This window comes from Perca flavescens, chromosome 4 (genome assembly GCF_004354835.1).
Source record: "Perca flavescens isolate YP-PL-M2 chromosome 4, PFLA_1.0, whole genome shotgun sequence".
In the NCBI taxonomy this organism is placed as follows: Eukaryota; Metazoa; Chordata; class Actinopteri; order Perciformes; family Percidae; genus Perca; species Perca flavescens.
The window spans coordinates 4,678,737-4,692,344 of NC_041334.1; the positions used below are offsets into that span (position 1 = coordinate 4,678,737).

At 40.7% G+C, this 13,608-nt stretch overlaps 2 protein-coding genes across 2 annotated transcripts; one reads left to right on the top strand and one right to left on the bottom strand.

Moving 5' to 3' along the window:
* Positions 1–2,188: 2,188 nt before the first annotated feature.
* Positions 2,189–4,047, bottom strand: LOC114553516 (uncharacterized). Its single transcript, XM_028574726.1, has 5 exons — positions 3,964–4,047; positions 3,708–3,734; positions 3,265–3,546; positions 2,763–3,059; positions 2,189–2,271 (listed from the first exon to the last, which is right to left on the bottom strand). The coding sequence occupies exons 1-5, from the start codon at positions 3,995–3,997 to the stop codon at positions 2,189–2,191; spliced, it is 723 nt and encodes a 240-aa protein (XP_028430527.1). The 5' UTR covers positions 3,998–4,047.
* Positions 4,048–11,034: 6,987 nt separating this feature from the next.
* On the top strand, positions 11,035–11,519 carry LOC114554160 (histone H2B). Its single transcript, XM_028575814.1, has one exon. The coding sequence runs from the start codon at positions 11,054–11,056 to the stop codon at positions 11,429–11,431; it is 378 nt and encodes a 125-aa protein (XP_028431615.1). The 5' UTR covers positions 11,035–11,053; the 3' UTR covers positions 11,432–11,519.
* The last annotated feature ends 2,089 nt before the right edge of the window (positions 11,520–13,608 follow it).

Genomic DNA, 13,608 nt, shown 5'->3' on the forward strand with positions numbered 1-13,608 from the left:
GTTTCATCTCAAACCCATTATAGCTCTCCATCTTGATCCACTGCAGTTTGCTTACAGGGCAAACCGCTCAGTGGATGATGCAGTTAACTTAGGCCTGCATTATGCCTTGGACCACCTCGACACTCCTGGCTCCTATGTAAGGATGCTGTTTGTGGATTTCAGTGCCGCCTTTAACACCATCCTACCTGAGCGGCTGCAGTGGAAGCTGTCACTGATGGGGGTGGAACCCTCTATCTGTCGCTGGATAATGGATTTCTTTAGCAATAGACAACAGCAGGTGCGGCTTGGCCTGTGCATGTCTGATCTCCGGTATACCAACATTGGAGCACCTCAAGGGTGCGTGCTGTCACCATTTCTCTACTCGCTGTACATCAATGATTGCACTTCCAACAGCAGTTCCATCAAGTTGAATAAATTTGCAGATGATACCACCTTGGTCGGCCTTATTAAGGACAATGACGAGTCTGCTTATAGGAAGGAAGTGTCTCATTTGGTTGGATGGTGTGACGATAACAATCTGGAGCTTAACCAACAAAAGACAGTGGAAATGGTGATAGACTTCCGCTGATCTACCTGCTCTCTCTCACCCTTAACCATCAAGAGCTCTGTTGTGAAGGAGGTGGAGTCATTTAAATTTTTAGGCACTATTATCACAAACAACCTGAAATGGGAGGAAAACAGTTCTTCCATTATTAAGAGGGCTCACAGTGGAATGTTTTTTCTAAGACAGTTTGTTCGGTCTAGGTTTTATAGAGCCACTGTGGAAAGCCTTCTGTCAACATCCATTTCTGTATGGTTTGCATCAGCATCGGCCCAGGCGAAGAACAGACTGCAGCGCATTGTGCGCATAGCAGAGAGGCTGACTGGACAGAGGCAGCTGTCAATCAGTGACCTGTATGAGGCCAGAGTCAGGAAGAGGGCAGCTAAAATTGCTGCTGATCAGTCCCATCCAGCAAGTGATATTTTTAGGCTGATTCCCTCAGGAAGAAGGTACAGGGCAATGAGGACAAGGACCTCACGCCACCTTAATAGCTTTATTCCTAGAGCTATTTCCCTTTTGAATAGCTGATCAGGTCCCCCCAACGTTATTATTTTATCTTTGGACTATTTATTATTGATTGTTTTTAAGCATTTCCATGCAGCTATGTGCATATACTGTTTGTTAAGTCCTGTGTTACTGATTGCCATGTCAAATTCCTGTGTGTCTGCTGATGCATTTGGCAAATAAAGTGATTCTGATTCTGATTTATTCGTATGTGGACGGCATAATTATCTATACTTTTTTATTTTAGTAGACAACCGATTGCCTGCTAGCTTGTTAGCTCATTTGCTAGTTTGTTAGCTCGACTTCGCCAGCTGTGAAAGTATCCCTACAACCAAAAATAGAGTCTCTGACAACTTTTATTTAGTTATTGATGTTAGATTACTAGGATCATTAAGGTTGATAAAGGACAGGTTTTCCATCCATCCATCTTCGTCCGCTTATCCGGTGTCGGGTCGCGGGGGGAGCAGCTCCAGCAGGGGACCCCAAACTTCCCTTTCCCGAGCAACATTAACCAGCTCCGACTGGGGATCCCAAATGCGTTCCCAGGCCAGGTTGGAGATATAATCCCTCCACCTAGTCCTGGGTCTTCCCCGAGGCCTCCTCCCAGCTGGACGGGCCTGGAACACCTCCCTAGGGAGGCGCCCAGGGGGCATCCTTACCAGATGCCCGAACCCCCTCAACTGGCTCCTTTCGACGCAAAGGAGCAGCGGCTCTACTCCGAGCTCCTCACGGATGACTGAGCTTCTCACCCTATCTCTAAGGGAGACGCCAGCCACCCTCCTGAGGAAACCCATTTCGGCCGCTTGTACCCTGGATCTCGCTCTTTCGGTCATGACCCAGCCTTCATGACCATAGGTGAGGGTAGGAACGAAAACTGACCGGTAGATCGAGAGCTTTGCCTTCTGGCTCAGCTCTCTTTTCGTCACAACGGTGCGATAGATTGAATGTAATACCACACCCGCTGCGCCGATTCTCCGACCAATCTCCCGCTCCACAGGTTTTATTTAGGTTTTATCTGCTGAACCTGACGGTCAGCTGAATACTGTGTGTCTGATGCTATAGCTAGTAGAAATAAGGTTGCGTTTGTTTAATTATACCCTGACAGGAAAATATCTCGGGCTGCAGAAAGACTCAGACTGATGATCAATCACCTTGATCGATCCTCTGCCACGATTGTATCCTTGTGTTCTGCTTGTTTAAATGTTCGATCATCGGGGGATTCGGGGCTGCACAGAGCAGAACAGGCTAAGACGTTATCCGCCTGCTGCGCACCTAACGGCGGACAGCTCTGGTGGGATAGACCGGTGTATTGCAAGCCTCCGGGAAAATGAGGAGCAATACAGGAGTCATTTAATGCTAACTATTATTGTTCAGTTCAAGGTCATCTTGAAAGGGCTGTTGGATTACATGTATGAATACAAATTATTTCCCACAAAAAATAGCATAAGCCATAATGACCTTTAAAATGTTTAGTACACAGACAGTAGTGTGACGAATTTCTTTCCCAATTTAATGTAAACACTAATTTGGTCTCTGCTAAACATTTGTGTGAACTTGTGGTTAACTAAGTTGTTTCTCTTTCTCAGCACCACATTTTTTTCTTCTTTTTTGTCTCCTTTCCCACCGTTTTCCTCTCTTCTCGACACTTATATATACACAATATTCATCCCTGTTTCTTGTGCTGACACTGCATCGAGATATAATAACAGCCACTCACTGTGTATGGTGATGGACGACGTGTCACTGTGTGGTGATGGATAACTTTTCTCTCCAACCTTTACAGTGTAGAAACATGTCACTTGAACCTCAGCGGGTAAACTGTGATGGGCCATGTTCAGCAGCTCAGTTCCTGTCAGGGTCTGCAGACATGAGAGTCCTCTGACACTCCCTCCACTTAGAGTGAAGAAATAACACAGAGACACAGAAACAGATGAAGGAGTCTGACAGTTCAGGGTGACTGAGTCGGTCTCGTTGATCGCTGCTGGATTCACTGTCAGTTTAGATGGAAGAAGAGCTGAAAATGAAGCATGTGTTTGATTAAATAAATGAAAAATGCATTTATTCAAAACAATTCTAAAAATACATTTCTAAGAGCAGATGATGTCCATTAAAAAGCTTCTATTATTTAATTTGAAGACTCAACCCCCATGTTAAAAGCCACTTTGTTGTTTGTGCTCAAACTGTAGCAAGACATCATGATATAAGTAGAGTTCACTCACTTCGAATGATGATGGAGGATGGATCACTGTCGGGAGATTGAGACACGTAAAGGTAAAAACATGTCACTTGAACCTCAGCAGGTGAACTCTGATTGGCCATCTTCAGCAGCTCAGTTCCCGTCAGGGTCTGCAGGCAAGGGAAGCTTTTGCCAGTTTGTCCTCTTACCATTCGAAAATAACACTCAGACAAATTAAGATGTGATGGAGTCTGACAGTTCAGTGTGACTGTTTCTGTCTGTGTGATCACTGCTGGATTCACTGTCAGCTTAGGTGGAAGAAGAGCTGGAAGGTAAACAAAGGTTTAGAGGTAAACGTGTTATATCACATACCTAATAGTTGCATTAAGATAAGATTCCTAATGGGCAACTGGGATTTAATGCACGGTATAGAAAATAGAAAAAAAAATACTGCACAGGCAAATTGTCAAATTAAGAGAGACTGACCTTGTGCTTTCATCTCAGAAAAGGAATCTGTTGGAGAAAAGAAAACATGTTAACAAGTGAAACAGATGTAATAGTAAGATAAATCCTTGATCTCTAAAACCAGATTAAAAAGTGTAATTAAACATGCTCCTACCAATACATAACGGCTTGACTTTACATATTAATCTGGCTCTTGCAAATCAAATGGACCTGTATTGGTGTGTATCTGCCTACATTTACAGAAACATTAAAGAAACTGACAAGAGGTTTAACTTACACATGAGGACGACTAACAGCAGGTGTCCAGCCATGATGAAGCTGAACAATGTCAATGTCCAATAAGACTACACTTGTATGTGTGACTACGTGGACTTTGGTATACTGAAAGTGTCATTTTGCAGAACATGTTCTCAGGAAAACCACAGCAAGCCTCAGAAATGAATCACACTGACAGACAGGCTACAGAAACAGGCAACCATGCATCTGACATCATTTATAAAGCCCCGGTATGTGTGGTACTGTATATTTAGATCACATCTACCCTGTTGGAAGACTGCTTCAGAGAAAATACAATGTGTTTATAATTTGTGTTGCTTTCTTATTGTCTTTTTTTTTTATGTTTGTTTTACTTGTTGCTTGTTCTAAACTGGCAGGGCTAGTGCTGGCTTGTGCTAAAATCTTATCCTAACAACTTAAGACGATAACTTATGAGTATGAGAATGGTTCAACTCGGCAATGAAAATTCATATGAAAGATAAAATTGCATTAAGCTTAAATCAGATGATATGACTAAAATAGCCACGCCAAGGCTAGACACGGCTATCCGATCATTTTGTAAAAATGAAATGACTAAAATCATAAATTAAGGATGTTAATACACAGGTATTAAAGAATTACTCAATTCAACATGAATGAACAGTCGAGACTAGTGCAGTTTAGCCACACTTCCTATCAGAGCTGCTGCTGTCAACAGCTCCTCTAGAAATACTGTAGCCTAATAGTTCTTATATTAATGATCAAACATACTGACAAAATGGAACATATCCACCTATTTTCCTCTTTTTATTTGTACAGTTTTATCACCATTGACCAAAAAGCCAATGAAATAAATAGTAGTATATTATATCCCCTTTTCTACCTTCTACCTAATATAGGCTGCTCACTTCTCCAATGGTTACAGTTCCAGTGAAGATTGACTGAAATTTAGATTTCAGCATGTCAGATTCTACAGAGCTAAGAGTTGAAAAAGTATCAAGCCCATGGCATGTAACGTTGTGGTTCCAAAATTAGAGTTATTTGGTCATGTTTCCTTCCTGCCCTGACTTTTGAGAGATGGGTTGACAAGTCTGGCAAGACGTTAATTTGTACAAGGTTCCTATCATATAATATAATTAGTGCTGTCAGTTAAATGCATTAACGGCGTTACAGTTTTTTTGGATTGCTTAAGCACGATTTTCAAAACAGGGCCCGTGTTTTCAAAACACTACACACAATTAGCACAACCACACACCCAATTAGCAAAACACCTTTGCAAAATGAAACACTCTTGCAAAATCTATACACTAATTTATAAAAAACATATTTTGTTAACATATGACACACCTTTCATTTGACTTAATTAAGTTTTAACCATATACACACTGCTGTTGCTAACCTAAAACACTTTTAGCAATTCTACTTCTACAGTGATTAGAGTACTGTAAATGAAGTACACAGAGAAATGTACAATACGTTCACCAAACACTACACAAGACCAATGCTGCAGACTGAGGAAATATAATTTATTTCTCTCCATATACCTAATTCAGTCAACATGGAGAATCAACAACAAAAAATGTCCCAGTTTTCATTCTACTACAGTAGTGTGCATAGGCGCCGGAAGTAGGGGTGCTGGGGTAGCTGCAGCACCCCCTGTTGGTGGCAGCACCTCTTGTTGGCGGCAGCACCCCTTGTTGGCAAACTGCGATCAAGCCCGTATTACCCAATGGGCATTAATCATTATGGTGATAATTATCCAATCAGAATAAAATACAAGTTGTTTAATGTAATGATTGGGAGAAGGCCGCATGCACTGCGTAGATTGGCTAAAGATAAAGGTGGGTGGGCATAGAGCAGGTTGTTTACATCGCACTGATCCAATATCAGCTTTCTAAGAACGCGTTGAGATTGAAAGAGTGGAATTAATTTGTAACTGATCCCCGGTCAGATTGGGTTGCATCAGCGAGTGAAAGTGTGGAAAACGGAGAGAAAGCGGCTGCTATAAAAATGTCCCGCGAATAAATAGCTTTTTAAAAAGAGCTGGGAATGACGAAGAGGAGGATGTCGAGGAGCTAGCCAACGTTAGCTTGGAAGAATCGCTGCCTTCTACCAGCTACACTCAGCCACAGCTAACGGTGGCTAACGTTAACTTTAGCGAAGTTGTTGTGGAAAAAGACAGAGATGAGGCCGGTCATCAGCATTACAGAACAAGGTAATGGCCGCTCAGGTACCATCATCTCTGAAGAGCCTGCACTACGGGGACCGATTACAGAGGCCGTCCGGGAGGAAGTTATACCCAGAGGAATATTAGCCTTTCAGAATCGGCGGCTAAATGTCCAGCATCTCGGAGGGGGGACGAGGCTGGTGGCAGAAAGACCCGCTCTCTCACTAACGAGGCACTGCCCGACACCTTCACAACGGTGAAACGGTACCACAGGAGTGGATTCTAGATCACTGTCCACCGGAGAGACATTTGTTGCGTTGCCTGTAAAGTGCTCCCAACACACAGCAATACAGTACATGTGTAGTAGGGATTAGCGAGCTGCTGAGGGAGCTGGACTTTGAGGATTTGATCTGCGACTTTGCAAAGAAAAAGACAAGAAATTAGAACTTCTAAAGGTAAGAGCTATTATGCTATCTGTAAATTGAGCAGGTTAATATAATCTGTTGTGACTGTGTGACCAGATAATGTACATATTTTGTTTAGTTTATTGAAATGCCATGCATATCAGACGTATTGCAGAGGTAGAGTCGTTCTGCGCACCCCCTGCTGAAAATGACTTCCTCTGCCTCTGGTAGTGTGCATAACACTGTTAGCTCCACAAACAACAAACCTAAAATATTCTATCCAGTTACAATCACAGAAAAAACAGACAAAACAAAAAAAAAGATCTGAAAAAGTACAGAAAATACTAGACATTATCTCTTCGCCTAGCTGGATCCGGCCAAGAGAATTTCATCAACATCACAGGCGATATCCTCATTGGCAAGACAACGTGGGAAGAACCGTCTTGAATGTCGAATCCATCCTTGCACAGCTGCAGCGTAGATTTGGTCACAGGCGTCCTCCATGGCCTCAATGAGGGGTACCTGAGCCTGGGGCCTCAATGAGGGGTACCTGAGCCTGGGGCCAGAGATCATAAACCCTCGCGTGAATATGGGCCCCCTTCCTCCTTGTCGTTCTCGACCCTCAGTCATGTCACAGGGAGGGGTATCAAAAGTGCTGATATGGTGCATCCAATGAGCAGCTGATTACTGTAACTGTAGACAGATTTTCTTTTACCTGTTTCCTCGTCGAAATGTCCTCATGACAGATGCCGTTGTATATCTACTAAGATTTGGCTGACCCTTAGTCCAGTCTCCCTCAGCATCAATCCGTGGTTAACAACATGGTCCACTAGTGTGCCTCTACCTCTGGCTGGGCCTCTTCCTCTTCCTCTACCTCCTTTTCCTCCTCTGTGGATTCTCACTCTCATTCTTCTTCTTCTTCTGACTCCTTCCATTTTGGTTGAAGGCAGGTGAACTTACCTGCTGCATTTTATATAGTGCTTAAACCTGATTGGTGTGTCTACAATTTAGCAGTCATGTGTTTGCATACCTGGTGGCTGTGTTTAACCAATAGGTTCATGTGTGTTCATTTGAAAGCCTTTGCTTTGAAATTGCAAGGAAGTGACATCATGATAAATTTCTGTGTCAAATGCATATAAGTGTGTTTAGTGTTTTGCAATCACTGTGTGTAATGTTTTGCAAAAAGTGTGAAGCTGACAATGTGCTTCCAGTTGTGCAAATCTAGCTTAGTGTTTTGCTCCTTGAGTGTAAGGTTTTGCTAATTGTGGGAAAGTTTTAATTTTAGTGTGTAAGCAATTGTAAAAAACTGTAAGCCCCATTGTACCGAATTTGGTTGCAGTTCCACCAGAGTTCCACTGGGGGTGATCGCAGTCCAGTGCAAAATGAATGGGACTCTATGGAGATAGACGGTTAAATTTTTCTCTTCCACCTGATTGTCTTTGAGAAAATCTCAGATTTGATTGCAGTTTTTGCAAGATCAACATGGATTACAAGTTGAAAGTTGAATGAAAGAGTACTTATGTCCTTTGATTTCTTACAGGTTGAGTCGTTGTTGCCCATAACACGCTAGCATTCTGCTAATGAATGCTGATTGGTCATTGAAGGACTGATTACGACCAGAGATCCCGCTTGACGGCATCCGAAGCGGAACCAGACTGTCAGAGTGAATATTTTGACGTGGTCTTTAAAACATTAGCAAACCTCTTTCTAGCACGTGTATTAACAGGGAGAGCCTAACCTGTCAGCTGTGTTGTCGATGCCTCAAGAGAAAAAAGGAATCGACTCAGAGCTTGACATAAAGCAGTATCTGTGGCCGTATATGTGTATGACATCAATGACATTTTAAAAGGCTTTTTAGAACAAAAAAGCCACTTTAAAAAGATCTAACACCCAGCAGTGTGTATTTTCTTAGCCTCCCCTTTCGAAATGCAACATTGAAATTACTAGACAAAACATGATATCCTGAGAAAAGTGGATTTTGAGGGTTATAGCTCCATAAAGTCCCATTCATTCTGCACTCGCCCATGAGCACCCTCATATGGAACCAGAGTGGAACTGCAAACAGTTCAGAAGCCGGAAGTTTCCAGAGAGTGGAACTTCTCTCCTTATTAGACATTCTCTGGTTTCAGCTGTTAGACAAGCTATCTACAGTAGCTGTGTTTGTGGGGGCTATACCTATCCAAAGATATCTATAGAGATGGAAACGTTGGCGCAGTCTGAGTCTGAGTTGAGACTGATGTTGATGAGAAATGGCCCATCAGCACGAACAAAAGGATACAGACTTGGGCGTGGAATATGAAACTAACGCTAACGCTCCCATTTGGCCTGATGTTGAACTGATCTCCAACGACCACAACGACTGTCGTTACAACAGCAGGAGCACTAACCAACCAAGCTAGATAAGGTACCTGCTGACAGTTTTTATTAATTAAAAAAACAAGATGGAAACAAGATAACTGAAATTTGGTTTGAAATGTCAGAGTGATCTTCGAGGGAAGTCAATTAATGTGTTGTAAATACTTTGCCTCAAATACAACACATATTCTTATCTCCATACAAATGCCTTTACAAAAGACAAAACTAAAGAAAACTAAAACAGAGACAATATTATTGAACATTAACATTATTCAAACGATCACGTGCCATCTACCTTGCTAACTGACGTGTCATATAAATATGTCCCTCCTTAAGCCTCTATATTTTCTGGCCTTTTCGGCTATATGGCTTGTTACACTCATCTTCAAACATTGTGCAGCAGTGTAACAAACAAATCATATATATACATGAATTTCCCCTGGTGGGATAATAAAGTTTACTTTGACTTTGATTAAAATCGCCAAATTGCATTGACCTAAATGTTCCCTATGTGAACTTTTAACTGTAGTTAAACTAAGTAAGTTTTAAGTGTAGGCTACAGTATTTAGTTTGTATCCTTTCAGATGTGTTTTCCTGATGTTGATGATCAGGCTCATGATCCAACATATAAAGTGAGAGTACCTCTCTGTGATTTGTTCCATTAGGAAATGATTCCCTCCCAGCTCACCATCATGTTATCTCCTGCTGCCATCTGGTGTTCACCAACGTAACCCATTTCAGCCATCATCAACCTCTGTGTGAACTGGATAATATCAAGACATTACACCTTTTAAACTGATTGGATTCCAATGGTGATATAAAGTAAATATTATATTTTATGTTTATATATTCATCCTGAAACTAGACTGAAGATGGCAGGTTGCTGTGAACTAAAGTAAAAAAAAAAAAATCTTGATTTTAGAAAATACCCCAAACAAGTCTAAATATTAACAGGACTTTAAAGACTTATTTACAGAGAAAGATGCCCTGACAGGAAGGAGACGTTTCACTCAGAAACGTATCATCATGTATCCTACTAATCCTATATATATCCTAATCCTACTATACCCTACAGATTTGTACCAAAAAACAAAACCCAGACACATTCGTTAAACTTGCTGGATTATTTGAGAACCCAATAACACTTTACAATTATTGCATAGGCCGATATCAAAATCCCCCATGATGAAAAGTCTGTTATTGTCCTCTAGAAAACACTTGCATCACAGCACAATAATAAGGCGTCCCTGTTGTATTGAGACAGTTGCCATGTGCATTCAGCTGTAGTTGTATTGTGTTAACCTTTTGTTTTGGAAAGTTTACTTGTGTAACATTTCAAGACACGTTTAAGATGGGTTGATTTACATTTTGTGTTTTCCGTTTGATTTTTGTTTCTGTGGATGAACAAGCAGCGATAGAAACTTAATCAGAGTCCTGACACATTGAAAACTCCAGTAAACATCTACAGTGGGGAGGATTTTAATGATTTTTCTTATTAACAGAAAATCAGCTTTTTAATAATGTTATTTTTTATAGTTTATTTAACCTTTATTTAACCAGGTTAGTTCAATAAATAGTAATAATGTTAATGCAACTGGTCGAGGTAATGGGGGAGTTTATCTGCAAGGTAACCAGTAAAAGTACAGCTTTTGAATAATTGTGCATGTAACATAACATGGAAATATAAGTACAAGTACCAACTTATTACAACTTAATCCTCGGTTACAAGTTTTTTATTTCTCCTTCATTACCAACGGGAAATGGAAAGTAGAAAATGTAGGCCTACATTCATATCATAACTTTATTGTGTACCAACCATAACTCTAAGTCTTATACATATTTACGTAATTACAAAAAGAGTAAATATAGAAAATAGAGCATTTGACAAACATAAAAGAGCATACAAACTTTAAATAATTAAGTTAAATATCTTACACCATGAAAAAGTAAACAAACAAAAAAAAACATCAAGAAATATAATAGAGGTCTAGTCAGGAATGTTTTCCTAAACATTAAAGACTTGTTAGGATACAAATAGTGGTTTGGAAACAGAAAAGTCTCAGTCAAAAAGCTCAGCCAATCCTGTGCGAGTAACAGCGCAGTCTCATTTGCATCAGGTGCATATAAAGGAGGCGTCCGGAACGAGAATTTGTTATCCGTTTCAGGAACTCCAATCCGAAGCAAAGATGCCAGCAGAAGCCACCGTGAAAGCGCCCAAGAAGGGCTCCAAGAAAGCCGTGACTAAGACCGCCGCTAAAGGTGGCAAGAAGAGGAGAAAGAGCAGGAAGGAGAGCTACGCCATCTACGTCTACAAGGTGTTGAAGCAGGTCCACCCCGACACCGGTATCTCCTCCAAGGCCATGGGCATCATGAACTCGTTTGTGAGTGATATCTTTGAGCGCATCGCCGGTGAGGCTTCCCGTCTTGCCCACTACAACAAGCGCTCCACCATCACTTCCAGGGAGATCCAGACCGCCGTGAGGCTGCTGCTTCCCGGGGAGCTGGCCAAGCACGCCGTGTCTGAGGGCACCAAGGCCGTCACTAAGTACACCAGCTCCAAGTAAACCATCCCGCTGCTATAATCTACTAAACCAAAGGCTCTTTTAAGAGCCACGCACTTCTTCTTGGGAGCAAAGTTTCATTCCGTTAAGTGTGTAGATGCAAAGTATCTATTTCAATCAATTATCTATTTGTTCTCAACGTATATTTTACGTTGTATAATTGATGTATTTGTTTTATACATTTTATATACTTATATACGAACCTAACTAATTTTACTGTGGGTCAGAGAGAAACCTTGTCAATTCCTCTGTCTGGCACACATTGCTGAATTCACATTAAAGTAGTCTTAAAATGTACAATATAAGCTCCTTGGAGTCTCGACAAATTTAGTCTACCACTTTTCTTTACAACTATAAACTATCACTCCTTGTAGACCATAGGTTACTATTTTGTTTTTCTCCAGTGTGTGTCCAGGTAAACCTGGGGTTAAACCAACAACTTAGCTCTATTAAGGGCCACACAATGACTTGAATAAGCCCTCTTTTCCTGCAGAATTTAAGCTTAAGAGTGTTTAATTCTCCAAGATCCATGCTCTTAAAAATAAAATGTAAGGTTGTTGCATCTGCATTCAAAATAGGCCATGTAAAACAATATTTTGGAAGCATCTTTATTTACAAAGAATTTGGGTGCTTTAAGCCTCTAATAATTTACGTAGGGTTCATGCACTTTCTTAAACTCAATCTTCCTTCATGGACAGTAATTGTAAATAGATCGCATTTTAGTCTTTACGACCAAGAAGAAACCACTGCACACACAAGGACAACTGTGGCCAAAGAGTGCTTCTGTTTCTGCTCGTTTCTTGTGAGTTTCTTCCCAGGAGCAGCACAGTAAACTTTTCCCAAACACATCCAGTAGGAGTCTTGCAAATTGGGAACCTTCAAGATCCCCAGTCTTTGTCATCATGTCACTGAGGTTTGAGTCACAGACTAAGATTTTGCAGATTGCCTTTAGAAGTGCTGTGCGTCTTTTCAAAGTATTCAAGTTAAGTGGTTTGATGATGGTCTTCCTAAGAAAAAACATAATGATTATTAGTACTAATAGTTTGTTGTGCTGTTGCTTCATGCTTTTAATCAGTGTATGTGCTCAAGGCTACTTCAGATCATTTCGAGGTCAGGTTGTACTCTATTATTTTCATTTTAAGCTACTACTTAACCACATTTTAAAAGAAATGATTGTGCTTTTTACTGCACCACATTTGTCTCAAAGCTGGAGTTACTTACTACTATAGCTGTAGTTCCCAAAGTGGAGTCCGGGGTCCTTGAGGGGTTCCCAGGAAATCCCCAGAAAAAGGGGAAATATTTATTCTTAGGCCTACTATAATTCCATTCATAAGTAACACCATGATACAATGTATGACTATTTTGGTCATGGATTGTAGGCCTATTCACTATGTAATCGCTCACACATAAAAACAGAGGTGGAAAGGAAATTGAAAACAAAAAATAACAAACTCAAGCCTATTCACGTTGATGTGATGAAACCAAAAGAAGCTGTTTATGAGAAACCTTCTCAAAATAACTCACAATAATGACGTAGTATCCCGCACTAACCTGTTATTTTGAAAAAGTAGATAGTAGGCCTAGCCTGTCATTATTTTGAGATATAGTTGGCTTCTAGGTTTCTAATTATAAAGACTTAAGTCTTTTTTTCATCACATTGGCGGAAAGTGGCTTCCATCGACCCACATTACCATCTGATCTTTCATGTTAAGTGTCATATTTTACAAAAACATAGTGATAATATAGCCTATACTCATTAATATAATAAAAATGCAAGGAAATGTGGGATCGCAAATAATTGTGAATCATGTTACAGAAAGATTGTGAGGCAAACTGAAACTGGTTGCAGTGACAGACACAGAGTCAGGGTTGTGTACAGCAGAAGAGAGAAATATGAACCTGTGTTATGAGGCCCATCATGTCAGATCCATCATGTTAAGGATCAATGCCAGCAGAGAAACCTGTGTCAGGTAACGGCCTAGCTTCACACCCAGCACCCAGTGTGTTTACCACCAATGAAAACGTCCCCAATTTAAACTAAATAAAACACAATAATGCAGTGATTTCACTTTAATTCTCTTCTCACATGTCTCTGCTTACATGAAAACCACTGTCAAATTTAATACAAATTACTTTGAGGTATTTTTAAAGACAAAATGTGAGGAAAACTCGCTGTGAGT

What these genes read in the sequence shown, in the direction of transcription:
- LOC114553516 (XM_028574726.1), bottom strand. Translation starts at nt 3,997, where the DNA reads ATGGCTGGACACCTGCTGTTAGTCGTCCTCATGT. An exon ending in ATCCTCCATCATCATTCGAA is followed by an intron (nt 3,060 to 3,264) that starts GTGAGTGAACTC and finishes CTTCATTTTCAG; the next exon opens with CTCTTCTTCCATCTAAACTG. An exon ending in GTCGTCCATCACCATACACA is followed by an intron (nt 2,272 to 2,762) that starts GTGAGTGGCTGT and finishes TGCTCTGTGCAG; the next exon opens with CCCCGAATCCCCCGATGATC.
- LOC114554160 (XM_028575814.1), top strand. Translation starts at nt 11,054, where the DNA reads ATGCCAGCAGAAGCCACCGTGAAAGCGCCCAAGAAGGGCTCCAAGAAA.